The following is a 27,752-nucleotide window of genomic DNA, read 5'->3' on the forward strand; positions in this document are numbered from 1 at the left end:
ATATTTTTAACCCCTTAGAGTGTGAATGTAGATTTGACCAAGATAATAAGCTTAGGAAAATGGACCACATGGCTAAACAGTATTTGATATCTTATTGTGTCATGTTTATATGATACATATGATTTGATTTATATCATATCATATGATGTGATTTATATATGTATGTGTGTGTATATATATATATTTACATACATATGTATATTAAAAAACATCCATCTGTCATCAGGGAAGCCATCCTTCAGGAGATGGAGTTTGTGTTATATTTTCACACTATGGTATGCTTGGCGCTAGCACATGACTATGTCCCAGATGACATGTGAGTCAGATGACTGATAGTTATTTATCAAAGGTTTGCCACTGGAGGATCCCCAGAGGAATTGTCCTGAAAAACATATAACTTAGCTGTCATTTTAATATTTAAAATCAATGAAAAATTTAATTTCCATATTAAGTAGGTTAGATTATATGGCTCCATGTCCCTGACATATTGAGTCACCCTCTCTGGTCATTTTGCCACCCGACTGACTAGCATTTGCAGGTCCACAGCTTTGGTTTTCCAGGGCAATTGCAAATCTCCATAATAAGCATAGGGTAACCTTTACATACTTCAGGTTCAAGCCTGAGACTTTTTCCTGATGCTGTGTGTCTAGAAGGAATCAAATTTGCCTCCTTGAGGCATAATTACAAATTCCGAAATGCAAGATGGTCCTGTGAAAGATGCTTTTCTTATTTAAATAACCCCTCCAGGTTAGAAGTGGCAAAGACTAAAAATGGCAAGAAATGATGCTCTTGGCAGGCGAGAGAAAGGAACAACTCCCTTGCTTTCTGTCCTCTTTTGGTGGGCAAGGACACTCACTCTGACGTTGTTTTGAACTGCCTGCAGCCAAAGAGCTGTTGTCAAGAGTTAATGATATGTTCCCCCAAGAAAGATGGATGCCAAGGTGGACCTAAGTAAATTCACCTGTGGTCCGTGCTGGCTGCTGCCAACTCAGCACATGCCCGCTCGTCTCCCTTCAAGGGCAGGGCAACCTTGTCTGCAGTAAAAATATTACTCCCTTCTCTCTCTGTCTTCCTGTGGCACGAATTTTGAAGCATCTCCTCTATCTGCTGATTATGTAGCCATCATCCCTGAGTTTACTATTCCTAAAATTCAGCTCTTTCCTGCCCAGCATTTACAGAATTGATCCCCCACTTTCACCTCCCTTGTGTGTCCTCCTCAGTGTCAAAGTCTTCCTCTCCCCAGAGGGTCACTGCTCAGATGCCCTCAGAGCCAGAGATAGCACCTTACTGTGTGGGGGATTAGTGTGCGTTTACCCTTAGCATGGGTCCAAGGATCAGCCCCTTTGCTTTAGTCTCCTTTTGATCCAGTCTTAGAAGCCTGTGTCCATACATGATTGACACTCCTATCAGAAACAGTAGCAGTGTGTGTTCAAGGCAGGCATACCTGCTATGTAAATATAAACTGAGAGGCACTGGCATCAATTACTGGTCCCATTCATTTCAGTGGAGCTTGAGGATGTGTCTCTGCCAAATTACAGTGTGTGTGTGTGTGTGCACATACATACATTAAATGAAAGGGGAAGGGTAATTTATAAAATCAGATACTTTGAAAGATAGTAAAATTCCAAAATTTCTTTTTATTTGTTTTATCTTGGCAAAGCACAGTTGGACCATCCTTGAGGCAAAAGTGGCTATTTCTTCTTAAGATGAATTTCCAGGTTTTGTAATCTTAGAATCTCATCTGTTGGTTTTTCAAAGTTGCTTAAAATTGGGTCTTTACATCAGAATCCTCATTTACAACACAACTCATTACACAGTCAATGATAAAATCCATTCCTTGGCTTTGAAAATATCTTCTAAGTGGGAATTTATTGAGTTTGAATACCACATTTCCTTTAAATATCATACCTAACTTTTTAAATGCAAAATTGCGTTTTATATATACGGTCTTGGGAGAAGGCAATGGCAACCCACTCCAGTGCTCTTGCCTGGAGAATGCCATGGATGGAGGTGCCTGGTAGGCTGCAGTCCTTGGGGTCGTGAAGAGTAGGACACGACTGAGCGACTTCACTTTGACTTTTCACTTTCATGCATTGGAGAAGGAAATGGTAACTCACTCCAGTGTTCTTGCCTGGAGAATCCCAGGGATGGTGGAGCCTGGTGGGGTGCCGTCTATGGGGTCACACAGAGTCGGACACAACTGAAGTGACTTAGCAGCAGCATATAGGGTCTTAGACTTGGTTGTAAAATAGAACATTTGATTTAAAAGAAGGCAGCAAGAAAGCTTCCCACATCTACGAAATATGCAATATTAAATAAAAATTATAAGACATATTTCCATAGTTAAGGACATCAGAGGCCTATTTTTATTTTATATCTATTAAAATTAAAACGAATAGTAACTTGCCCTTTGCAGATTCCTAGAGAAAAATCCTAAAAGTGATTTGAACATAGTTCTAATTTACTCATGATCTTTCTCCAATGGAGGCTATATTAGAATAGAATTCAATATCACTTAATATCTTCTTGAAAATAGCTTTTGCCTCTCTGAAACTTGTAACCAAAATCATTAGTTTGAAATTTTTCTTTGGAGTTTTCTAAAATAAGTCTAATACTTTTCCTCCTGGAGGTTTTTCTTTTTTAGGGAGTAGTAGATAACTCTGTAAAATACAGAGGTGGACCATTTTCAGGCTTACAGTTAAATGTTCAAAGTAAATTTAATGTTCACTTTACTCTGTTTTCCCATTATATTCAATAGCATCTCCCTCATCTTTAGCTTCCAGTTTTGCAACATTGAGGCCATTTTATGGGTTTTTCTTTTCCATGGGTCACCAGGCTTTGCTTCTGTGCTCTCGTTCTCTTCTCAAGGGCTTTAGCCTAGCCTGGGGCTGCTTTACCCTGCAAAGAAAGGGACCACAGTAGGCATTGTCTTCTTTGTAAAATATGATTTTTTTTTTTCTTCTTTGGTTCAAAAGTGTTTGGTGATTCCTGCACCAATCCACCACTCACTGTATACCAAGGATAAATTAGCTAACCTCTCTGAGTCTGTTTCCTCATCTATAAAAACCAGTAAGGGTTGTTGAAAGGATGAAATAAACAAACACGTGTGAAGCATTCAGCACAGGGCTTGGTACCCAGAAAATAGTCAGTCATTTTTCTGTTTTTTATTTTAGAAAATTTGGAAAACGAAGAAAACTGCATAGAGAAATATCAACCAAACTCTTTAGTCTGAGATAACTAATGATACATGTTAGTGTAATTCAGCCATTTCCCTCTCATATGTGTAGTAAGCAAACTGCTTTGTAATCTGTTTTTCATTATGAACGTTTTCTCACATTATTAGTATTCTTTCATAACATGATTTTTAATGATAGCTGCATTGTATTCCATTTCTCAGCTATCCCGTAATGTAATCAACCATTTTCTAGACAAATTTTCATTATCTTGAATAATACTTGGATAAACATGTTTGCTACACAACTCTTTATGCTCATCTTTAACTTTTTCTTCAATTCTCGAAAGGACAGTTACTAAGTTAAAAGTGTAAACTAAAGTTTTGGTTCCACTTTTTCATTTGCTTGTCCAAAAAGATTGTCTGATTTATATTCCAATCACAGTGTAGAAGGCCAGTCTTCCTTTACTTCAGGCTTTTTGTCTTCTTGCTTTAATCGTTCTTCTGTTTCAATGCACTGTAAACTCAATTTCAAGCAAATTTCATTCTTCCGCAAACAAGATTTGATAATTTATTCACTCTTTTTTACTTCCTTGGTGGCTCAGATGGTAAAGCGTCTGTCTACAATGCAGGAGACCCGGGTTCGATCCCTGGGTCAGGAAGATCCCTGGGAGAAGGAAATGGCAACCCACTCCAGTATTATTACCTGGAAAATGCCATGGATGGAGGAGCCTGGTAGGCTACAGTCCATGGGGTCACAAAGGGTCGGACTCGATTGAGCGACTTCACTTTCTTTCACTTTCACTTTTTCTCTCTTTTTGATGTTTCAGTTGTTTCTTCTTACTAATCTCTACAAGTCAAAACTCCCTGGTTTAACAGGGGGTTAAAACTTCTTCACCTGCCAGCTGCCTCATACTCCTAGTTTCATGGACTTCTTTTATTATTCTTCCCCATGAAGTCACATTCACCACATTATAGATTGCTTTTCTTTCCTCCAACAAGAGTTTCTAACCTCGAAACTGATCCTTAAACTCCATCAGCATTATTTCCTGATTCTTTTTCTTGTGCCCTCTTTAATTTCTCTCCCTAAAGGCTGCTCGACACTTACCATAGCTCATATGTTAAACAAATAGTAATTTATCTCAAGATTCACGTCTATTTTTGTATTGGTTTGTAAAATGCATTTTTCCAGTGTTTCAGCTGTGTGGTGTTGGCATGCTAAAACTGCAGGTTTGTGGCAGAGGTTTGTTCTCCCAGCAGTGTCAAATCTAATGTGCTTCACTCAGCAGACACTCAATTAATTAGAATTGGCTGGCTGACAGGTTTTCTTTTTTTAAGATGAACTGTGAAGCATTTAGCAGCTTTTAAAATACACTAGTTTATTTATTTATTTATTTTTGCACACTCCTCCCCATCCCCTGCAAAATGATTTCATAGACATTGGTTATTTCTTAAAGAACATACAACTGATAGAGTTAGTAGTGTTTTTGCATAATGACCAGTATGAGCATTCTACCTAGTAGGTTCCCAGAATTTAGATCCTTAATTTTTCTGCTTCTTTTATCTTTTTCATTCATTGAAGCTTTTTACAGGGTTTATTCCAGCCTTTTACTGTCTTCCAGAATGAAGTTGGCATGGGTAATAAAAATGTATGCAAATTCCATAAGAAGGGGTTTGGGGCACCTTTTCTGCATGGTCTCAAAACTTTTAGCCCATCTTTTTATTCCATCATCTTCCCAGTTATAACCAAAAGAACCCATGAACCTGTATCATCCACTTTCTGCCCTGAGGTTTCTCTGCCACCTCCTAGGGCATGTTTGGGAACCTACTCAGCAGTTCAGCTAAGCAATACCTGAGTGTCCGGGCTGCATTAACACCCTGCAAGGCAACCCTTCACTCAGGAACACTTTCCTGAGGCACTCTATGTGACTGCTCAGAGAACCCCTAAAAGAATTGAGTTCATTCCCAAATGAAGAAATAAAGGCAAGAATGGAGAAGATCAAACTGCTATGGAGAGGATGTTGTTAAATAGAGCTTCATATGCGGCTTGGTATATGAAGTACATAACTAACCATGTTGGCATGTGGATGATGTTGTGGATTTAAGTTGTTTATTTCCTAAAATAATGGCTCCAATAATAATTAAAGACTGAGTGTAGTTCCATTTGCCAGTAGAAGACCACACCTTTCTTGAGTCATGAAAGGAAGTTCTGATTACAAAGAATGGTGAATTGTCTGGAAGTTTTCTCTGAAAGCTATCTCAAAGTCCCTGATTCTTGGATATGGTAAATATATTAAGCTTCTGTGGTACAGAGCGCTGAACTTGGTGCTGGGGGAATACAATTCTTGTATCTTACAATGATATGTAAGATACAGTCTTCACATCAGCCAAACTGGGGAGCTAAAATACCTGTGCCTCTATAAAAACTTGAAAGACTATTGGCTGCTATTAGATGGGTTCACTAACAGAATTATAACACTTGAGCCCAGTTTGAAGGATGTGAAGGATTGGCCAAATCCATAATCTACCTGTGTGCTATGCTTAGTCACTCAGTCGTGTCTGACTCTTTGCAACCCCATGGACTGTAGCCCGTCCATGGGGATTCTCCAGGCAAGAATACTGGAGTGGGTTCCCATGCTATCCTCTGGGGGATTTTCCCAACAAGCCAGGGGTCAAACCCAGGTCTCCCACATTGCAGGCGGTTTCTTTACCATCTGAGCCTCCAGGGAAGCCCAATAATACTTGAGTGGGTATCCTATCCCCTTCTCCAGGGTAACTTCCCGACCTAGGAATCAAACCGGGATCTCCTGCATTGCAGGCAGATTCTTAAACAGCTAAGCTACCAGGGAAGCCCATATTCTGCCTACTTTCACTCAGAGTTATTGTGAAGACACAGAATGATAGCCACCTAAATTGCTGAGAAAAGTATAAAGTACCACACAAATGCAAGACTCAAGATTGTAACAAAGTACTATTTCTGGAATAGTTTATGAGAATATTCAGTTTAGAACTTAAGTTTCTAGTTCAGTTTAGTTGCTCAGTCCTGTTCAACTCTTTGCGACCCCATGAGTCACAGCACACAAGGCCTCCCTGTCCATCACCAGCTCCCGGAGTTTACCCAAACTCATGTCCTTCGAGTCGGTGATGCCATCCAGCAATCTCATCCTCTGTCGTCCCCTTCTCCTCCTGCCCCCAATCCCTCCTAGCATCAGGGTCTTTTCCAGTGAGTCAACTCTTTGCATGAGGTGGCCGAAGTATTGGAGTTTCAGCTTCAGCATCAGTCCTTCCAATGAACACCCAGGACTGACCTCCTTTAGGATGGACTGGTTGGATCTCCTTGCAGTCCAAGGGACTCTCAAGAGTCTTCTCCAACACCACAGTTCAAAAGCATCAATTCCTTGGTGCTCAGCTTTCTTCACAGTCCAACTCTCACATCCATACATGACCACTGGAAAAACCATAGCCTTGACTAGACAGCACTTATCAATGATGAAAGAATAGATAAGTAATCCTATTTTTTAATTTTGTTTTTCACTTCACTTTTAGAATTCCAGTGAAAGTTTAAAATTTAAGCTGCTCTTTGTACTATTACTTGTGCAATAATTACAGTCTCAGTTAATAACATGAATGCCTGTTTTTTTATTGAGATATAATTGACTTATTAGTTTCATGTGTACTACATAATAATTCAGTATTTGTGTATATTGTGAAATGATCACCACAGTAAGGTCTAGTTAATCACACATCATTATGCATATTTTTCTTTTGATGCAAACATTTAAAATCTGTTTTCTTATCAACTTTCAACAATGCAATACAGCATTATTAACTGTAGTCACCATGCTGTACATTATAACCCCAGGACTTATTTTATAAGTGGAGGTTTGGTATCTTTTGACTGCTTTCACCCATTTCGCTCACCTCTGGCAATCACCAGTCTGTTCTCTATATCTGTGAGTTTGGTTTTTGTGTTTTTATTTTTCACACGTGAGATCGTGTGGTATTTTTATGACAGCCAGCCTACTTTTTAGCACAGGTTTTTGCTAGAATGTAAGGTTTTAACTGACATTTGAATCCACTTAGAGAATCACCTCAGTATAAAGGTGATTTCTTGAAATATCTTGAAAGAAGCTAATATTTTGCTAGAGTTGTTTCTTTCTGTTCTTCTTAAAAGTCTTTCCCAGTGGAAAGAACTCTCTACAGTAGTCCCTGAGTGTCCACAGAGGATTAGTTCCAGGACCCTCTCAGATGCCAAAATCCAAGTCACTCAAGCTGCATATAAAAAGGTGTAGTATTTACATGTAACCTATGCATGTGCTTTAAATCATCTGTAGATCACTTATAATACCTAATACAATGTAAATGCTATGTAAATAGTTGTTAGATACCATGTAAATCCTATGTAAACAGTTGCTGGCATGGCAGATTTGATTTTTGCTTTATGGAATTTTCTGAATTTTTTTTTAATTTTTAAAAATTGAGGTATAGTTAACACACAACATTATGTTAGTTTCAGGTGTCCAACGTAATCATTTGACAATTAAATGTATTACAAAATGATCTCCACAGTAAGTCCAATAACCATCTGTCACCACACAAAATTTTTACAGTGTTATCTGCTACAGTCATGCTCTGAGATATTGCAGATTTGGTTCCAGACCACTGAAATAAAGCTAATATTGCAATAAAGTGAACCATACAATTTTTTTTTGGTTTCTGAGTGCATATAAAATTTATTATAGCCTATTAAGTGTACAGTAGCATTATGTCTAAAAAAAGTATGATGTACATACCTTTTATTTAGAAAAAGTTTTTGTTCAACTGCTCAGTCATGTCTGACTCTTTGTGACCCCATGGACTGCAGCACCTAGGCTTCCCTGTCCTTCACTATCTCCTGGAGCTTGCTCAAACTCACATCCATTGAGTCGGTGATGCCATCCAACCATCTTTTCTTCTGTCATCCCTTTCTCCACCTGCCTTCAATCTTTCCCAGCATCAGGGTCTTTTCTAATGAGTTGGCTTTTTGCATCAGGTGGCCAAAGTATTAGAGCTTCAGCTTTAGCATCAGCCCTTCAAATGAATATTCAGTATTGATTTCCTTTAGGATTGACTGGTTTGATCTCCTTGTAGTCCAAGGGACTCTCAAGAGTCTTTCCAATGCCATAGTTCAAAAGCATCAGTTCCTTGGTGCTCAGCCTTTTTTATGGTCCAACTCTCACATCAATACATGACTACTGGAAAAACCATAGCTTTGACTAAATGGACCTTTGTCAGCAAAGTAATTAAAAAATACTGTATTGCTAAAAATTGCTGACCACAATTTTATAATGTAGGGCTGTCACAAACCTTCAATTTGTTAAAAAAAAACAAAAACAAAAACAAAAAGAAAAAGCAATAAATGATAGCATAGTAAAACAAGGAATGCCTATATATTCCTTATGCTGTATAGTACATCTCCGTGATTTATTTATTTTATAACTTGAAGTTTGCACCTCTTAATCCCCTTTACCTATTTCACCTGACCTCCCATTCTGTCTCCTCCACCTCTTTCTATCCATGAGTTTGTTTTTCTCTTCCTTGGTTTGTTCATTTGCTTTTTAGATTCCACATGTAAATGAGATCACATAGTATTTGTCTTTCTTTGCCTAATTTATTTCACTTAGCATAATACCATTTTGCTGCAAATGACAAAATTTTATTCTTTTTCATGACTGAGTTATATTCCTTTGCACATATGTACCAGATCTTCTTTTATCCATTCTTCTATCAATGAACTTCTAGCTTACTTCCGTATCTTGGGTATGCTTCCCTGGTGGCTCAGATGGTGAAGAATCTGCCTGCAATGCAGATGACCTGGGTTTGATCCCATGGACAGAGGAGCCGGGCGGGCTACAGTGGATGGGGTTGCAAAGAGTCGGACACAACTGAGTGACTAACAGACACACAAATACACAAGATAGGCTGCTGGAACTGTCCCTGTGGTTGTGTGGAATTTGTCCATGATCCAACAGACATTTTTAGGTTGCTTCCATATCTTGGCTTTAGTAAATAGTACTGCACTGAACATATGGCTGTTTTTGAGTTAGTGGGTTTTCTCTCCCCTTGGTTAAATACTCAGAAGTGGAATTTCTAGATTGGTTGGCAGTTTTTTAATAGTATTTTTAAGTTAATGTATTGTTTCATCTTTGGCTGCACTGGGAGTTCATTGTTGTGTACAAGCTTTTCTCTAATTGCAGCAAGTGGGGGCTATTGTCTAGTTGTGGTGCACAGGCTTCTCATTTCAGTGGCTTCACTGGTTGTGGAGCATGGACTCTAGGCATTCAGGCTTCACTAGTTGCAGCGCACAGACTTAATTGCCCTGCAGCATGTGGGATCTTCATGGACCAGGAATGGAACCCACGTCCCCTGCATTGCACGGTGGACTCTTAACTACTGGACCACCAGGAAGCCTCGTGGTTCTATTTTTAATTTTAAAGGAACCTTCATGTTGTTTTCCATAGTGGGTACACCAACTTACACTCCAGCCAACAGTGCTCAAGGGTTCCCTTTTCTCCATATTCTCACCAACACTTGTCATTTGTTGTCTTTTTGATGACAGCCATTCTGATAGGTGTGAGGTGATAGCTCATTGTGATGTTGATTTGCATTTTCCTGATGATTAGTGACTTTGAGCATCTTTTCATGTGTCTGTTAGCCAGCCATCTGTATGTCTTCTTTGGAGAAATGTCCATTCAGTTTCTCTGCCCATTTTTTAAATGGATTAAAAAAAAATTGAATTGTATGACTTCTTTATATAATTTGGACAATAACCCCTTATCAGATCTGCCATTTACAAATATCTTCTCCTGTTCAGTAGGTTGTCTTGTTGTTTTGTTGATGGTTTCCTTTGCTGTGCAAAAGCTTTCTAGTTTGATGTTGTTTTACTTTTGTTTATTTGTGCTTTTGTTTCCCTGGCCTGAGGAGATAGAGCCAAAAAAATATTGCTGAGATCAATGTCAGAGACCATACTGACTGTGTTTTCTCCTAGGGCTTTTATGGTCTCAGGCCTTTTAAGGCCTGTAATCCATTTTGAGTTCATTACTGTACATGGTGTAAGACAACGGTCCCCTTGCTGTGGGCATGCTGGTGCTCGGGCTGGCTGTAAGGCCTGGTTGCCACTGTTGCAGATGTTCTGGTATGACCCGTAGGGTGAGACCCACTGTGGGGGTATGCTGGTGCCCGCCAAGGGTGCCTAGTCATGCTGGCAAGTTTGTGGGCCATGTTGGAGGGGCCCTGGTGCTGGCCGAGGGCACTCACCCAGACTGATGGGGCAGGTTTCTTTCCATATATTTTCCACCTGCAGCTGATTGAAGCCACAGATTTGGAACCTGTAGATACAGAGGGCTGACTGTCCATGAAATGATACTGTTTTAGAAATGAAATGCCAACATTTAACTCCACTTTAGTAAAAAATATTGGCTCTGTTCCAAGACTTAACATCACGATTTTAATTAGAAGAGTATGTCAGTGGACACAATGGGAAGAAAATGTGTGGTTTGCTTTCAGTAAAACTTTTTCAGTGTACATTACTTTTTCAGTGTACATTACGGAATTATTTCTTGTACCTCATAGATATTTCCAAGGGAAAAGAATCAAAGACACGTGTTACACTGAAGAGCAAGGTAGTGTGAATTCTGAAATAGTTATTCAAATAACTATTTGAATAGTTATTTGCAGTGTGTTTCTTCATTTTCCATTGTCAGTAGAAAATTGTTATTAAATTCTAGAATTAAATATGTTGCACTAATGTGCTGAGTCAATTTACATTTTATGGGATAATTGTATTTGTTCTGCACTAGGTAGCTGGCAGAGAAAACGAGTGATATTTTAAAGTTGTAGTTTCATCAGCAACCAACTTGGTGGATCTAAATATAAATCTGGAAGTGAAGTGTTGTGTGCTATATTTGGCTGCTCTGAAGACTGAAATATAGTTTTTCCCATCACTTCCCAGTGGGTTTTTCCTGAGAGTCAGTTGTCATTCTTCTGGCAAGTTATTTTTCCATCCTAAATTGTGCTAACGTTTAGAAGGAAAACTACAAAAGTTACCCCCAAAAAAACATATTTTAAAGATAATGTTTTTAATTATGGGAATTTTTTAAAAATATGTAAATGTGTCTTCACTTTATTCTGGGGCCATACCCCAGAGACAATACTGTTTAACAATTTCTTTTATTTTAGTTTTCTAGTAATTGTGAATATAATTATAAATTGTATATATATATGCCTTCATTTATTTTATCAACTTTAGACCCTCTATGTATGATGCAGGGCTGCACTATAAGAAGATGCCAACACCCTTGGTATTCTCAGGAGATGTGTTTTAAGAATTTAAGAACTCAGTTCTTCTGAGTCATACATGCTGCTCTATTACTTAATTTCTCCCTTGAAGTTCTACTTAACTTTAACTGTGATTCTCAGCTGGAAGGGAGAAAAGTGTGCTATGGCCTCAGTCCAGCAGAAGAATGTATCAGAATCTTTGGGAAGATCTTTTTCAGATGTCTTCCTTCCTACCTCTTAAGGGAAGCTCGGTTGCTTGGTTTAAAGTCATTGTGTGTGATTTTGGGTGTCACTAGTTGAGAGTTTATTATGCAGATAGTCCAGAAGCAGGGAAAAAAGTTCAGAATAATATATATATATTATTTACATATAATAAAATATATATTTCTATATGCATATATACATATATAAAGGCCAAGATATTTTAGTGGCAAACAGTTCTTTGTTCAGGCTGAGGCATCATTGTTTTAGATCTCTTCATTTTCTGTTTCTCCTATTATTCCATTATTAACCCTTGCAGAGGGCTTTCCTTTTTATTTGCTTCACAAGAGTTCCTGCCTAAGCATTAAGGAGCAGAGAACAAGAAAGCAAAGCAGAGATGTGGATGCCTCAGCATGGTAGGGCTTCCTGCTCAGATGAGTTACTAGCTTCTGTATTCTAGACAAGGGTGAGTCAGATTATCTCCAGTAGAATTACTATCACTGGGCCTTCCAGGTTCAGTGGAATAGTTGAAACTCTGAGGTCTCACTCCATAAATGCCACTCCGCATCGTTTATACCTTTAAACCTGGTGGAAAACTCTTAAAAGTCTGTGATTTTGTGTATTTGACACCTAAACTTGGTACAGTGGAGTCTAAAAATGACAACAACAGTGACAAGGACATGTTTGTGTAAAGAGCTGGTTCCACAGTACTCTGGAGTTCTCACTGCAGCACCTAAAGGGAAGTGAAAAACCTAAGATGAGAAATACTAATGGGGTTCACTGTTTGTTTTATCTGCAGACAGCAGCTGAATATGTAAAATCTCGACTCCCAGAGGCCCTTAAACAGCACCTTCAAGACTACGAGAAAGACAAAGAAAACAGTGTATTATCTTACCAGACCATCCTTGAGCAGCAGATTCTATCCATTGACCGAGAAATGCTAGAAAAATTGACTGTATCCTATGATGAAGCAGGTATGTTGGTCTTTAATACATACACACACACACACACATGCATGCACACATACAATGTTTTCTTCCTAAAGAAATTTTTTTTTTAGATTTTCGTTACATTTAGGTCCCTTTCTTTGATAGAAGATGAAGGGTAGACTGGATTCAAAGTTATATAACATGGATTAGCAGTAAATTTCATCTCTGAAGTTTTAGTATCAAAGACTTTAATCAAGAGATTTCTAAAAATGGCTCTTAAATATCAAATCCTGTTAAAATTTTTTGTTCTTTTTTAAATGGAATTTTTCTGCCCTTTTATCAGCCATGTGCTTCTACTGATTTAATCTTTTAAAGTGTCACTTCAGTTTTAGATGTGAGCTGAAAACTTTTACATCCAATAATCCAAGAACTGTTAGTTGTTTCAAGTATTATTTTTTAATTTCAGAAATTTTCTTCTCTAAAGAGGTACCATTTTTTCCCCTGAAGTTTCAAGTTGAACTTGACTTTCTTTTCCTTTAGTTCCTCAGATGAATCCTAGCCCCTAACACCACACTGGACACTTTGGTTTACTGCCTTCTGTAAGTTCATATTATCGAAAAGAGGTTTTTAATGAAGGAACTTACTAATGAAGGCCTGGATTGACCTCCCTTGTAATACCGTTTTATCTATTACATGGTCTGTCAGCTAAAACCTAATTGTAATGAAACCAGTGCCATATTACTTGGAATTATTAAAATCTTTAATAAAACTAAACTTATTCAGGAGAAATATCTTGATTAAAATGATCATACCACCTCTGCATCCCACCCTTCCACAGAATGGATTAAGAAGTATGGGAAAATAGGTTTCTAGTGGTTAAACACTAGTAGTATTAATCCCCCTTTTAATACCAGCATCTTCTGTTTCTCTTTCTACAAAGGAATTGTTATTATGCATCTTATTTCTTTCACACGATCTAAACAGTCTTAGTGCTGACATTCTTAACATTGAATTTCAAGCTTAAATAGCAAACAGAAGAGCAAACCTTTAAAAAAAAATTTCTGCACATGCCTAACCACCGATGCACCTTTTGTGGTGATTAAGCTGTCCACATTTTCATTCAGACTGCTAACCTGTTTATATTCGCAGGGTAGATACACATGTCTAGGCTTGCCCAGGACATCACTACTCTCTCTGATTCTTCTTTGCTTTATTGATTGTGGGAAAGACACGGTGACTTTCTTCTGCTTGTTGGGCTTTTAGTTATTTAGCGTCTGTATTTGTCTTGTTTTTAACATTCTTCTCTTTGGAATGCTCAGTCATCTCCTCTCTCATCCTATTGGAGTAATGTAAGGCTATGACCAGCCCTGTCAAAATAATTTTTAAAGTTTCAAGCTTCTCAGAGATTATGGAACTCAAATAGTCCATCTGCTTCCTGTCCCCATAACCATGTTTTAAATTTTATTTGAAGTATAGATGATTTAAATATTGTATTAATTTCTGCTGTACAGCAAAGTGATTGTGTTATATGTGGATATATATTCTTTTTCATGTTCATTTTCGTTATGGTTTATCACAGGAAATTGATTATAGTACCCTGTGCTACATCATAGGACCTTGTTTATCTATCTCTATATATACTAGTTTGCATCAACTATTTCCAAACTCTCCGTTCATTCAACCCCTTCTCCCTCCCCCTTGGCAACCACAGGTCTGTTCTCTAAGCATGTTTCTGTTTCATAAATAGGTTCATTTGTGTCATATTTTAGATTCCACATATAAGTGATATCGTATGCTATTTGTCTTTTTCTGACTTACTTCATTTAGTATGATAATCTCTAGGTCCATTAATGTTGCTAAAATGGCATTTTTTTTTCATTGTTTTTTTATGGCCGAGTAACATTCCATTTTGTGTGTGTATTTATATACACACATATATATGTATATATGTATACCACATCTTTGTACATTCATCTGATGGTGGACGTTTAGGCTGTTTCCATGTCTTGGCCATTGTAAATGGTGCTCATATGAATATTGAGGTGCATGTGTATTTTCAAATTATAGTTTTGTTTGGGTAGGTATATGCCCAGGAGTAGGATTGCTGGATCGTATGGCAACTCCATTTTTATTTTTTTGAGGGACCTCCACACTTTAACACAGTGGCTGTGCCAATGTACATTCCCACCAACAGTATAAAAGGATTCCCTTTTTGCCACATCCTCTCCAACATTAGCATCTTTTCACCTGTCTATTGACTATCTTTATGTCTTCTTTGGAGAAATGTCTGTTTAGGTCTTCTGCTCAGTTTTCAATTGAGTTGCTTAGGCTGTTGTTATTGAATTATGTGAACTGTTTGTCTATTTTAGAAATTAAGCCCTTACTGGTCACATCATTTGCAAATATTTTCTCCCAGTCCATAGGTTGTCTTTTTTAGTTTCCTTTACTGTACAAAAGTTTATAAGCTTGATTAGGTTCCATTTGTTTATTTTTGCTTTCATTTCTATTGCCTTGGAACACTGACCTAAGAAAACATTGGTACAGTTTATGTCAGAGAATGTTCTGCCTGTGTTCTCCTCAAGGAGTTTTATGCTGTCATGTCTTATATTTCATTAAGCCATTTTTAATTTATTTTTGTGTATGGTGAAAGGATGCGTTCTAACCTCATTGATTTACATGTGACTGTTTAACCCTCCCAACACCACTTGAAGAGACTGTCCTTTCTGCATTGTATGTTCTTGCCTCATTTGTCAAAGATTAATTGTCCATAAGTGTGTGGGTTGATACTTGGGCTTTCTCTTCTGTTACATTGATCCATATGTCTGTTTTTGTGCCAATATCATGCAGTTTTGATTACCGTAGCTTTATAGTATTGTCTGAAGTCTGAGAGGGTTATGCCTCCTGCTTTTTCTCCCCCTTAAGGATTGCTTTGGTAATTCTGGGTCTTTTATGCATCCATGTAAATTTTAGGATTGTCCATTACCATTCTATAATGAGAAAACTGTGACTTGTCTAAAGTAACACAGTTAGTTATAGAGCTGGAACTCCAGCCTCCTAACTACTAATCAAGCTGGGTTGTCATCATATTCATGCAAGTTGTCATTCACTCAGTTGGCGTTTGTGGAATGAACAGCAACATGCTTGGCAGTTGTAAGAAAGAGGGGCGAGCGTAGAAACGGCAGAGAGGAAACTGAGATGTAGAAAACAGAGATCTTGCATAATGAAATCTAGCTAAAACATAGTTTATGTTTTATGTTTATGTTGAAACATAGATTTATGACTTCTAGAGAAAATCTAGCTAAAACATAGATTTATGGCTTCTTGAGAAAAATTGCTGACCATTTGGAATACGTACACTCTATAATATCCATAATCTGTTAAAGTTAAGCTGAGGGGATGTGGAGAAAAGGAACAGTGAAAGTGGCTCAAGTTTTCAGTGGAATTCTTTAGGGGAGGGCATTCGCCTAGACCCTGAAGGACTAACAATGAACGTGGATTCATGAGAAGAGTGATGCAGCCTATGTGATGAAGGGGGCCCAAGGGGACACCAAGGTGAGAGTAAACATCATCTGCCACCTCCCACCATTCAACATTTCCTCCTTCAGGAATTATTTTCCACTCACCTGCACTGTTGTTGAGCAGTGATTAATCTATGTATGACCCTTAGGGACAAATACTTTGGCATGGAATTAATGATCAATAAATTCTGGAGCATCAAACAGTGGTAATAGCTACAGGATCAGTTAGAGGATCTGAATTTCCAGCCTTTGCTCTGGCTTAAAACTGGCATGATTAATGCCTAAGGCCTCTGTTTCTTCATGTATGAAGTTGGGTTAATAAAATCTCATAGGGGTATTATGATAAATTACATAATATTTGGGCAAGTCCTTAATCCTTATTGCAGATGTCACTAATGCTGAATAAGAACAGATACAGATGTTGTCTGTCATTCAGACCAGTTAAAAGTACTGTTTGAGTTTTTTTCTTGACATGTAGTGTTTGGAGAGGCAGAGGCACATTTTAAAACTGATCTTCAGAACCTTTGAGAAGTCAAACAGCATCTATTTGTTAAATCATTCACTCCAGGCTCAGTTTGCCCTTTGTCATTCCTGCATGAGGTGACACGTTTGATGGGGACTGTGTGTATGCATGAATAAATGAATGTTGCTGTGTGTTGTGAATCAAAACACTGCTTCCTCCTCCCATATATGAATATATGAATGATTTTATTTCAAAGAAGGGAAAATATGAAGTTACTGCTCTTTAACAGAAAAAAAAAAGTCATCATCATACAAAGGAATCAGGACAGAAAATTGGAAATAGTATCCAATACCTTCAAATATAAACATCCTCCACTAAGCCACTCATTAGCTTCGAACCACTTAGCTTCTTGCCATGCTTCCCCAGTTTTACTTCCTCACATTTTTAAGTCAGCTCTCCCAGTTTTAGGCAGTAGTTAATTGCTAGTCAGACAACTTCCTGGTAGCTAGAGAGGTTAATTTGTCTTTAATGCTCATCCACTGATAAATCAGCCTGAGTAACTTAATGACAGTTGCTGTCATCTGTGGCTAAACTTCTAAAACCGAATAATGACAAAAAGAAAAAAGTCCTTCAGTGCTTGTCCAGAAGCGGTGACTCACAGCCTTTTCTCCCTCCCTTCTCTTTCTCTCTCTCAGTATCCTCTTGCCCTCTTTAAGTACATACCTATCCTAATGCCTTACTTATTCACAATTCAACTCTGCAGCAACCTGACAGACTTGAAAGCCAGCCAAAAATGGGAAGAAAGCTAAAGCCACATGTAGCCATACCGTGTCACAGGAGCTGTAGAGTCTCATCTAGAATCTATATATTATTATTTTATATATTTCTGACCAGTGAGGTTATATGTTCCAATATAATGCATTTTTTATTATTATTTTTTCTGAAATTGAGTGTTACATTTTTACTACAGAAATAGAAATATATATAGTGGTATAATAAGAGACTAATAATGATCTGTAATCCTGCCATGGTGAACAATCTTGGTGTACTTCCCTCAATCTAAACATTCTTGAGATTTGAGATTTTGTACATTTTTCATATCTTGCAGTTTTATATCTTTCTTTTTTTCACTTAACATTATTATCTAAGTGGTTCATTTTATTAAAACCTCTTCATGTGAAGATAATTTTAATGGCTGCATAATGTTCTATTCTTTGAAATTGCTACTCACTAAACATTTCTTAGAAGGAAATTGCTACTCACTCCATTTCTGGAGTGGCAACCCACTCCAGTATTCTTGCCTGGAAAATGCCATGGACAAAGGAGCCTGGTAGGCTACAGTCCATAGGGTTGCAAAGAGTCGGACACGACTGAGTGACTTCACTTTCACTTTCAAACATTTCTTATGTTGGATGATTATGGTTTTTGGTTTTGCTATTATGAATAACGCTGCAGTGAATATATACCTTTGTCTACATTTCATATTACTCTAGGCAACAGACTTTCAAAAACATGAATTTAGAATTAGAAGGTAGGGAAGGGGATGATGCTTAGAGCAAAGCCTCAGAGCAGCAAGGAATAACAGCAAAGAGTAAATCCATAAAAAGTAGTCATCATATGGCCCTACACTGTAATTCAAATCAGCATTCACAGACCCTGCATTATAGAGCTGACATCATCGATCTGCTTAACAGTGACCTTCATTCACAGAGAAAAAGTTCAATAATGTTAATTACATTCTGTATATAAAAATAGGAATTGTATGAATTTAAACCACTTTAGATTTTCATCCGGTTGGTTTATTTTTAAGTCAGACTATTAGAGGAATAAAGATTTTTGTGGTATAATTGAAAGAGTGCTTGGAGCCAGAAGACCCAGATTCTGTTCCTAACTCTGCTGCCAACCAGGTATATGACCTTGATTAAGTCACCAAACCTCCCTAAAGCCTATTTCCCTAGAAATGGAAGGTGTGAATAGGATCTCATAGATGTCTTCCATTTCTAAAACTATGATTCTGGTCTTTTGACATGGAAAACTCAGGTAGCCATAGTTTCTGGAAGGTTGCACATAGCTGCTTCATGAATCTTCTGCTTGCTCATTTGCCTTTCTCCTCTTCACAGACATCCAATGTAATTTGTTTAAAAACTGACTAGAAGACAACTGTCACTTAGCTTTTATGGCATGTGCACATGAATTTGCTCAGGCATGCTTTTGTTGGTAAGATATGAGTGAGACTGTATGAGTGAGGCAAAACCAGATTTTGGGAGGAAAGATTCTGAGCCATCATTCATGTATTCTTGTTAAGGCTGCTTAGATTTTTTAAAAATAAATTTATTTATTTTAATTGGAGGCTACTTACTTTACAATATTGTAGTGGTTTTTGCCATATGTTGACATGGATCAGCCACAGGTGTACATGTGTTCCGCATCCTGAACCCCCCTCCCACCTCCCTCCCCATCCCATCCCTCCGGGTCATCCCAGTGCACCAGCCCTGAGCACTTGTCTCATGCATCAAACCTGGACTGGCGATCTGTTTCACATATGATAATATACATGTTTCAATGCTATTCTCTCAAATTATCCCACCCTTGCCTTCTCCCACAGAGTCCAAAAGACTGTTCTTTACATCTGTGTCTCTTTTGCTGTCTTGTATAGGGTCATCATTACCATCTTTCTAAATTCCATATATATGCATTAGTATACTGTATTGGTGTTTTTCTTTCGACTTACTTCACTCTGTATAATAGGCTGCAGTTTTATCCACCTCATTAGAACTGATTCAAATGCATTCTTTTTAATAGCTGAGTAATATCCCATTGTGTATATGTACCACAGCTTTCTTATCCATTCATCTGCTGATGGGCATCTAGGTTGCTTCCATGTCCTGGCTACTGTAAACAGTGCTGTGATGAACACTGGGGTACACATGTCTCTTTCAATTCTGGTTTCCTCGGTGTGTATGCCCAGCAGTGGGATTTCTGGGTTGTATGGCAGTTCTATTTCCAGTTTTTTAAGGAATCTCCACACTGTTCTCCACAGTGGCTGTACTAGTTTGCATTCCCACCAACAGTGTAAGAGGGTTCCCTTTTCTCCCCACCCTCTCCAGCATTTTGTAAGACTGCTTAGATTTTTTTATTAGCACTTATTAATACTAAGCAAAATCTAGCATAAGAAATATGGTTTGCTTTTGATCCATTAATGTTTTTATTTGAATGGAGGTACAAGTTCATACACATATCAATAGATTGGATTTTGCAGAAAGAAATTTCCAAGGAAAAGAGTTGCATGATTCAAAATAGCATTCCACACTGTCTCAGAGAGCATCATTAACCTAAGTATTTAGTGTTTATCATAGTGGGCAATAGTGGTAAAGAACCTACCTGCCAACGCAGAAGACATAAGAGACCTGGGTTCGATCTCTGGGTCGGGAAGATCCCCTGGAGGAGGGCATGGCAACCCACTCCAGTATTCTTGCCTGGAGAATCCCATGGACAGAGAAGCCTGGTAGATTACAGTCCCTAGGTTTGCAGAGAGTCAGACACGACTGAAGCGATTTAGCCCGCACACAGAGTGGGCAAAAGTTGAAGGGTTGAAATAGCCCAAGAGGGAATTTTTTTCTCTCATTATTTACTTTTATGCTGGTATGTTATTCATGTCTCTCTTTGTTGTTTAGTCATTCAGTCATTTCCAACTCTTTGTGACCCATGGACTATGGCATGCCAGGCTTCTCTGTCCTTGGTTATCTCCCGGAGTTTGCTCAATCTCTTGTTCACTGAATCAATGAAGCCATCCTAACCCTAACCCTAACCCTCTGTCACCCCCTGCTCCTCCTGCCCTCAATCTTTCCCAGCATCAGTGTCTTTCCCAATGAGTTGGCTCTTCACTTCAGGTGACCAAAGTATTGGAGCTTCAGTTTCAGCATCAGTCCTTCCAATGAATATTCAGGGTTGATTTCCTTTAGCATTGACTGGTTTGAACTCCAAGGGACTCTCAAGAGTCTTCTCCAACACCACAGTTCAAAAGCATCAATTCTTTGGTGCTCAACTTTCTTAATGGTCAAACTCCCACATCTGTACATGACTACTGGAAAAATCATAGCTTTGATTAGAAGGGCCTTTGTCAGCAAAGTAATATCTCTGATTTCTAATATGCTGTCTAGGTTTGTCATAGATTTTCTTTCAAGGAGCAAGCATCTTTTAATTTCATGGCTGCAGTCACCATTTACAGTGATTTTGGAGCCCAAGAAAAGAAAGTCTGTCACTGTTTCCATTTTTTCCCCATCCCATCTATTTGCCATGCCATGATCTTCGTTTTGTGAATGTTGAGTTTAAAGCCAGCTTTTTCACTCTCCTCTTTCACATTCATCAAGAGGCTCTTTGTTTCCTCTTTACTTTCTGCCATTAGGGTGGGGTCTTCTGCATATCTGAGGTTATTGATAATTTCTCCCAGCAACCTTGATTCCAACTTATGCTTCATTCAGCCCGGCATTTTGCATGATGTACTCTGCATATAAGTTAGATAAGCAGAGTGACAATATACAGCCTTGACGTACTCCTTTCCCAATTTTGAACCAGTCTGTCATTCCATGTCTGATTCTAACTGTTGCTTCTTGATCTGCATACAGATTTCTCAGGAGGCAGGTTAGGTGGTTCTGGTATTCCCATCTCTTTAAGAATTTTCCACAGTTTGTTGTGATCCACACTCTCAAAAGCTTTAGCGTAGTCAGTGAAGCAGAAGTAGATTTTTTCTAGAATCCCCTTGCTTTTTCTGTGATCCAGCAGGTGTTGTCAATTTGATTTCTGGTTCTTCTGCCTTTTCTAAATCCAGCTTGTACATCTGGAAGTTCTCAGTTCATATACTGTTGAAGCTTATTTTGGAGAATTTTGAGCATGACCTTGCTAGCGAGTGAGATGAGTACAATTGTGTGGTAGTTAAAATATTCTTTGGCATTGCCCTTCTTTGGGACTAGAATGAAAACTGACCTTTTCCAGTCCTGTGGCCGCTGATGCATTTTCCAAATTTGCTGGCGTATTGAGTGCAGTACTTTCACAGCATCATCTTTTAGGATTTGAAATAGCTCAGTTGGATTTGAAATAGCTCACTAACTTTGTTCATAGTGATGCTTCCTAAGGCCCACTTGACTTCATACTCCAAGATGTCTGGCTCTAGGTGAGTGACCACACCACCCTGATTATCCAGGTTATGTCTCTCTAAGTAACCTCAAATTTTTTATAATTTTTTTCTAAAGTTTGGGCATGAATTAATAATCTACACATTCTCTTGTCAAGGATAAAGTAGTGTAACTTGTAATGCCTTGTGTTTGAGGGGATTGTGAGAAGAACAGGTCCATTTATTTGAGAATGATACTTGGTTGCACACTCAAGAACCCCAAGGCATGGGAAACAGAAGTAGAGAGCACCTCCTTTTCCCTTTGGGAAGAGCTGAGTCTGCTCGTGAGTGGGTGGACTCTCCAGCAGGGGAATCTTGTTTTGGGTCTGGAAACATTTGCCGAAGTTGATGCTTTGATCTCTTTCTCAGAGTTAAATCTAAGACCGGCAAAGGTTTTATTTGTTCTTACAGTCCACTAGAAACCTAGACAGCTTTCCGAGGAACACATCTGTCTACCACGTAGAAAGAGCACTTAGAGGTAAAAAGTGGGCCAGACAGTGCAGATGAGGTAGGGAAAGAACTCAGTCAGCTGTTTATTGTGTTCATCTGGGCATCAGTTCAGGCTGGGGGCCCACAGATCCATCGACAAGTGTCAGGCAGTCACGTCCAACTTTCCCAGAGGAAGGAAGGAAGGAGGGACAGCATGAAGCTGTCAGCCTTTGCTTGGTGATTGCCTGATGCAGTCCTCCAGTAGGAGTTCCTGAGAGCTGAGCCCCAGCAAAGCTACCTGCCATGAAGACACACCAAGTACTGTAATGCACTTTTTGTTTTTAAAAGGGTGGCAAATGTGCTGTAAGCAATTTAGGAAGTAGCAGGAGGGGTCCCTCCTATCGAGCTTATTTTCTTCTTCTTAATATAGATGGTACCTAGAAGTTATATCTCTGATTTAATTGAGCCGTTAGTGTCAGAGTAACCACTGATCTCAAAAGGAAAGCCATTTACCATCATAGAGAAAAAATTGAATACACATCGAGAAACCAAACCCAGGAAAGAGATTGTGAAATATTTAGGGCCCTCCAAGTTTTCCAAGAACATAAAAAGTGCAGTAAAAGGCCTTTGCGGGAAGTTCTTCACTCTAATAAATAGAGTGAATTTCTCAGTATGTTTCTCAAACACGTCCTAAGGGAAAAGGTGGCTTTAGGTTTCCTTAATTTATGTCTTCAACCACAACCTTATTTCCAAGCTCAGAAGACATTCTCACCAGAGGCTTTGTCAGGATTTGGAAGGAAGAGAAGAACGGGGAAACTTAAGAAAAATGTTATAAAGGAAAATTTAATATTGGTTGTGTAACCTCTGATACAAACTTTTAAATTTATGTAAAAAGTTATATGTTTGATTTTTCCATTATGAGAGTAATATAAATATGTTTTAGAACATTTTTAAACTGTGAAAAAATAGAAGAGGAAAAGATTAGCTGTAATTCTACCACCGAAACATAATGACCATCTTTTGGTATATTTATTTCTAGTCATTTTTCCTTGCTGCATTTTAATAATTTGTGCCCCATTTGATACCTTTTATTCAGTTAACAATGAAATATAATCATATTTCTCAGTGCTCTAACAAGCCACTCATAAGAGTAATTGATAAAGACTGCATAGTATCCTACTGAATGGATATGCCACAGTTAGCGTCCCCAGAACCTCTGAACATTTTCAGTTTGGCCCCTCTCTTTTATTCCTGTTTCAGTCCTGGTCACCATGTCACAGTTCATGTCACCTGAATTTGGAGGTCTCTTTCTTATCTGAAAAGATGAGAATGGTAGTATGACTAACCAGAAGCTGATGAAGACTTCTGTAATGCAGCCAGCTGTTAGTCATATAGCAGTGGGAGCAGAGGACGAATATAGCTAGTTAAAATCTACTTACAAACTCAACTTTTTTCTGGCCAATAATACCAGTCTTTTTAACCAAGATGATTTGAATTTCATTTAATTCTTATATTTTCCCGTTATAGCATGGATTTAAAAGGCCAAAAGATAAAGGGCGAAGGAGTAGCAACTAAACAGAGTGACTTCGCCATCTACAAACTAGGGGACTATCTGCCATGGCTGTTGGAAAGGATCCAGATGCACGATTCACCAGCGCTGGGATTGGTTTCCGTGTTTGTGGCAAGACATTGCAGCTCTCTCCGCTTGGTTTCATTTACCATAAAAAAAAAAACAAAGGACAACGGGTTGGATACATCCTATGCCTCTCGCAGCTGTAACAACGTGTGGCTTTTGTGTCCAGTTCATTTAACTTTCACTGGTTCATTTCCTTCTTTACTCTGTAAACACTAAGTGCCCAGGAACCAGGCACCGTGCCTGCCGCTGGGGATGCCCAGATGACCACATGGCCCTTCACTCCAGGTGTGTGTGGGGGCATACATGTTCGTGTGCACACTTGTGTGGTGCTGGGAGGCCAGAGACACACTGGTAGGAACAGATAACTACAGTACAGGGCACTAGGGGCTACTGCGTGTGCTCAGGGGATAGTGAATGGGTAGAGGAGGAAGGGATAGGATTTGGGATTGAGAAAGTTCTTAGATAAATCAGGAAATGGTAAGAGAACCTATAAATCTCTTGAACTGTTCATCTTGAACTATAACATCAGTTGCATGTTTTAAAGGCAGGTTTATTGTGTGATGCTTTTTTTCTTCTTTGCTCAGTAACTGTGGTTACTATTATACAGACCTATTCTTTTGAAAATATATTTTTATCAATTGACATACAGTTGATTTACAATGTTGTGTTTCTGGTGTACAGCAAAGTAGTTCTTTTATAGTTTATAATATTGATAATCTTTTCCATTGTAGTTTATTATAAGATATTGCATATAGTGCCCCATTCTATACAGTAGGACTTTTTTGTTTATTTTATGTATCAATTCAGTTCAGTCGCTCAGTCATGTCCAACTCTTTGCGACTCCATGAATCGCAGCACGCCAGGCCTCCCTGTCCATCACCAACTCCTGGAGTTTACTCAAACTCAAGTTCATTGAGTCGGTGATGCCATCCAGCCATCTCATCCTCTGTCGTCCCTTTCTCCTCCTGCCCCCAGTGGTAGTGTATATATGTTAATCTCAAACTCCGAATTTATCCTTCCCTCCCCTTTCCCCTTTGGTAACCATAAATTTGTTTTCCACATTTGTGAGTCTCTTTCTGTTTTGCAAATGAGTTCATTTATACATTTTTTCTTTTTTTTCTAGAACTCATAGATAAGCAATATCACATGCTATTTGTCTTTTTCTGGCTTACTTCAGTTAGTATGATAATCTCCAGGTCTGTCCATGTTGCTGCAAATGGCATTATTTCATTCTTTTTATAGCTGAATAATATTCCGTTGTATATGTACGCCACATCTTCTTTACCCATTCATCTGTTGATGAACACTGAAGTCGCTTCCAAGTCTTGGCGATGGTAAAGATCGCTGCTATGATCACTGGGGTACATGTTTCTTTTCAGATTGGAGATTTCTCCAGATATATGTCCAGCATTGGGATTGCTGGATCATATGGTAACTCTATTTTTAGTTTTTTAAGGAACCTCCATACTGTTCTCAATAGTGGCTGTACCAATGTACATTCCTACCAGTAATGTAGGAGGGTTCTGTTTTCTTCACATCCTCTCCAGCATTTATTATTTGTAGACTTTTTAATAATGGCCATTCTGAGTGGTATGAGATAGTACCTCACTGTAGTTTTGATTTGTATCTCCCTGATTATTAGTGGGGCTGAGCATCTTTTCATGTGCCTATTGGCCATCTGTACAGACCTATTCTTAACCTCTGCTGCAACATCACCTTCCACATTCTGTGTCACTCTCCAACTAATTTTAGTTTATATTAATTCAGTTCAGTCGCTCAGTTGTGTCCAACTCTTTGTGACCCCAGGGACTACAGCACGCCAGGCTCTCCTGTCTATCACCAGCTCCCAGAGCTTGCTTAAACTCATGTCCATCGAATCAGTGATGCCATCCAACCATCTCATTCTCTGTCGTCCCCTTCTCCTCCTGCCTTCAATCTTTCCCAGCATCAGGATCTTTTCAAATGAGTCAGTTCTTCGCATAAGGTGGCCAAAGTGTTGGAGTTTCAGCTTCACCATCATCCTTCCAATGAATATTCAGGACTGATTTCCTTTAGGATGGATTCGTTGGATCTCCTTGCAGTCCAAGGGACTCTCAAGAGTCTTCTCCAACACCACAGTTCAGAAGCATCAATTCTTTGGCGCTCTGCTTTCTTTATAGTCCAACTCTCATATCCATACATAACTACAGGAAAAACCATAGCTTTGACTAGACAGACCTTTGTTGACAAAGTAATGTCTCTGCTTTTTAATATGCTGTCTAGGTTGGTCATAACTTAATTAGCTTATATTAATATACTTATCAGGATCACCTGTTTTCTTATGAGGTCTCACCCCTACCCCCTAAAAACATAATAATTCAGACTAAATTTTATAAAAACAATATGATGGGAAGTTATTTTTTTTTAAATCACATTTTCCAACTTCATCTTATCTTTTTCATAAAAGGCCTCATATGCACTCTGAGAATACATTGATCCAAGTTTTGCAGTGGGCAAACAAAACGTTAAGTTTTAGGGAACTTTGCTGAGAATATTGGAAACAGGCTAACACTGAGATTTAGAATGAAGATATGCTGCCTCTGGTGATGAACACATTTGACTGGAGCTGTGTTTATCTTCCTAATCAAGTTGTCATTGTTTGTCACAAAGGAAGTAATGTTACTACCTGCTCTGAAGTAGTATTTGATTACGAGGCCTGGAGAAAATGTGTTTACTTCAAAGAAAATAATTGTACCAGGTGGTCACCATTTAGACTGCATTGACCAGCTAGAGGCAGGGTGTCGATGCCATCTGTATCTCTTCCTTTCTGTACCATGGGAGTTTGGTAACCGAGCTTCTGTGAGGCCTTGTTGGAATGCTCATAATAAGTTTTCATGAACTCCATGTTAATGGTAAGACTTTCAGTATGAAGGGAACGATAGGTGGTTTTTAAAGCACTGAAATTTCTAATGTACTGTGACCATCCATTTGTAGTGGTGAGAAGTAAGGAAGATGTATCCTCTGGCTGACTTTCAGATTCGGAAGATCTGTAATCGGAGGCAGCTGGACTGCCATTTAATGTCATTTTGCTATAATGTTAAGTTCAATCTTGGTGAGCTGCTGGATACTCTGACGTCTCATCTGGTAAACTGCCTCCTGAATGGCGTTGTTTTTAAGCCACCTTCTAGTGCCCAGAGGGATACTCCCTGTGTTTCTCCTGTTGTTAATGTCCTCGTCACAAGGCTGTGTGGCTAAGGCCATCTCCGAGGCTGGTTTGATGGAGTTTCTGTAGTATAGACTCTCAGCAAGCACCTGAATGTACTCTTGTAGTTCTGCAGTCAGTCAAAGGAAACTAAATCAGCTACAGAGAAATCCCTAGGACCATCACTGTTCATTCAACACAAACATTTATTGTGTGCCAGGTTCTGGCTAAGTGCTGAGAATCTAAGAAATGGGGCAGGACAGTCCAGTTAGAGGTCTTTTCCCTTTGAATTTATTGCTCATCTTGAGTACTGTCTCTATAAATCTTTCCTCTAAGAGGTGCTTCAAAAGGACACCTTAGCTGGCTTCTTCGTTCTCTGAGCCAGGGCCTTCTCTGTTCCTTCGATCTCAATCCTTCTTATTAAGGGAGTGACACAAATCACATGTCTGTTATTTATATCCTACTAGCTTCCTGAAAGTTGGATTTGCCATACATGCAAAAGTAATGTTAAAATAACAACAGAAAATCAAAGACAAAAAACAGGAAGGAAACAAATGCACTAACCATAAAGAAAAGACAAAATGAAAGTGTTTTTCCATGGAGACAACTCCTAATGCTGAAGTTTACAGAGCCTTTTTCACAAGCTCCCTATTGTACTTTGGACATTGAGCAACATTGTCTCAGCTTGAGTTTCCCCAGAGCAGAGGCTGAAACAAAAGGCCAGAGGGAAAGTGTTG

General features: G+C 38.7%; 1 protein-coding gene across 2 annotated transcripts in view; it reads left to right on the top strand.

Annotated features, from left to right (window-relative positions):
- The window catches only part of PPM1L (protein phosphatase, Mg2+/Mn2+ dependent 1L), a 320,839-nt gene that overhangs the window by 211,669 nt on the left and 81,418 nt on the right, over window positions 1–27,752 (top strand). For both annotated transcript variants that reach the window (XM_043873747.1, XM_043873748.1), the window contains exon 2: window positions 12,489–12,663. In XM_043873747.1, coding sequence (XP_043729682.1) covers window positions 12,489–12,663 — 175 coding nt within the window. The remainder of the gene's footprint in view (window positions 1–12,488; window positions 12,664–27,752) is intronic.

The sequence above is a fragment of the Cervus elaphus genome, chromosome 19, assembly GCF_910594005.1.
Source record: "Cervus elaphus chromosome 19, mCerEla1.1, whole genome shotgun sequence".
NCBI classification, from domain to species: Eukaryota; Metazoa; Chordata; class Mammalia; order Artiodactyla; family Cervidae; genus Cervus; species Cervus elaphus.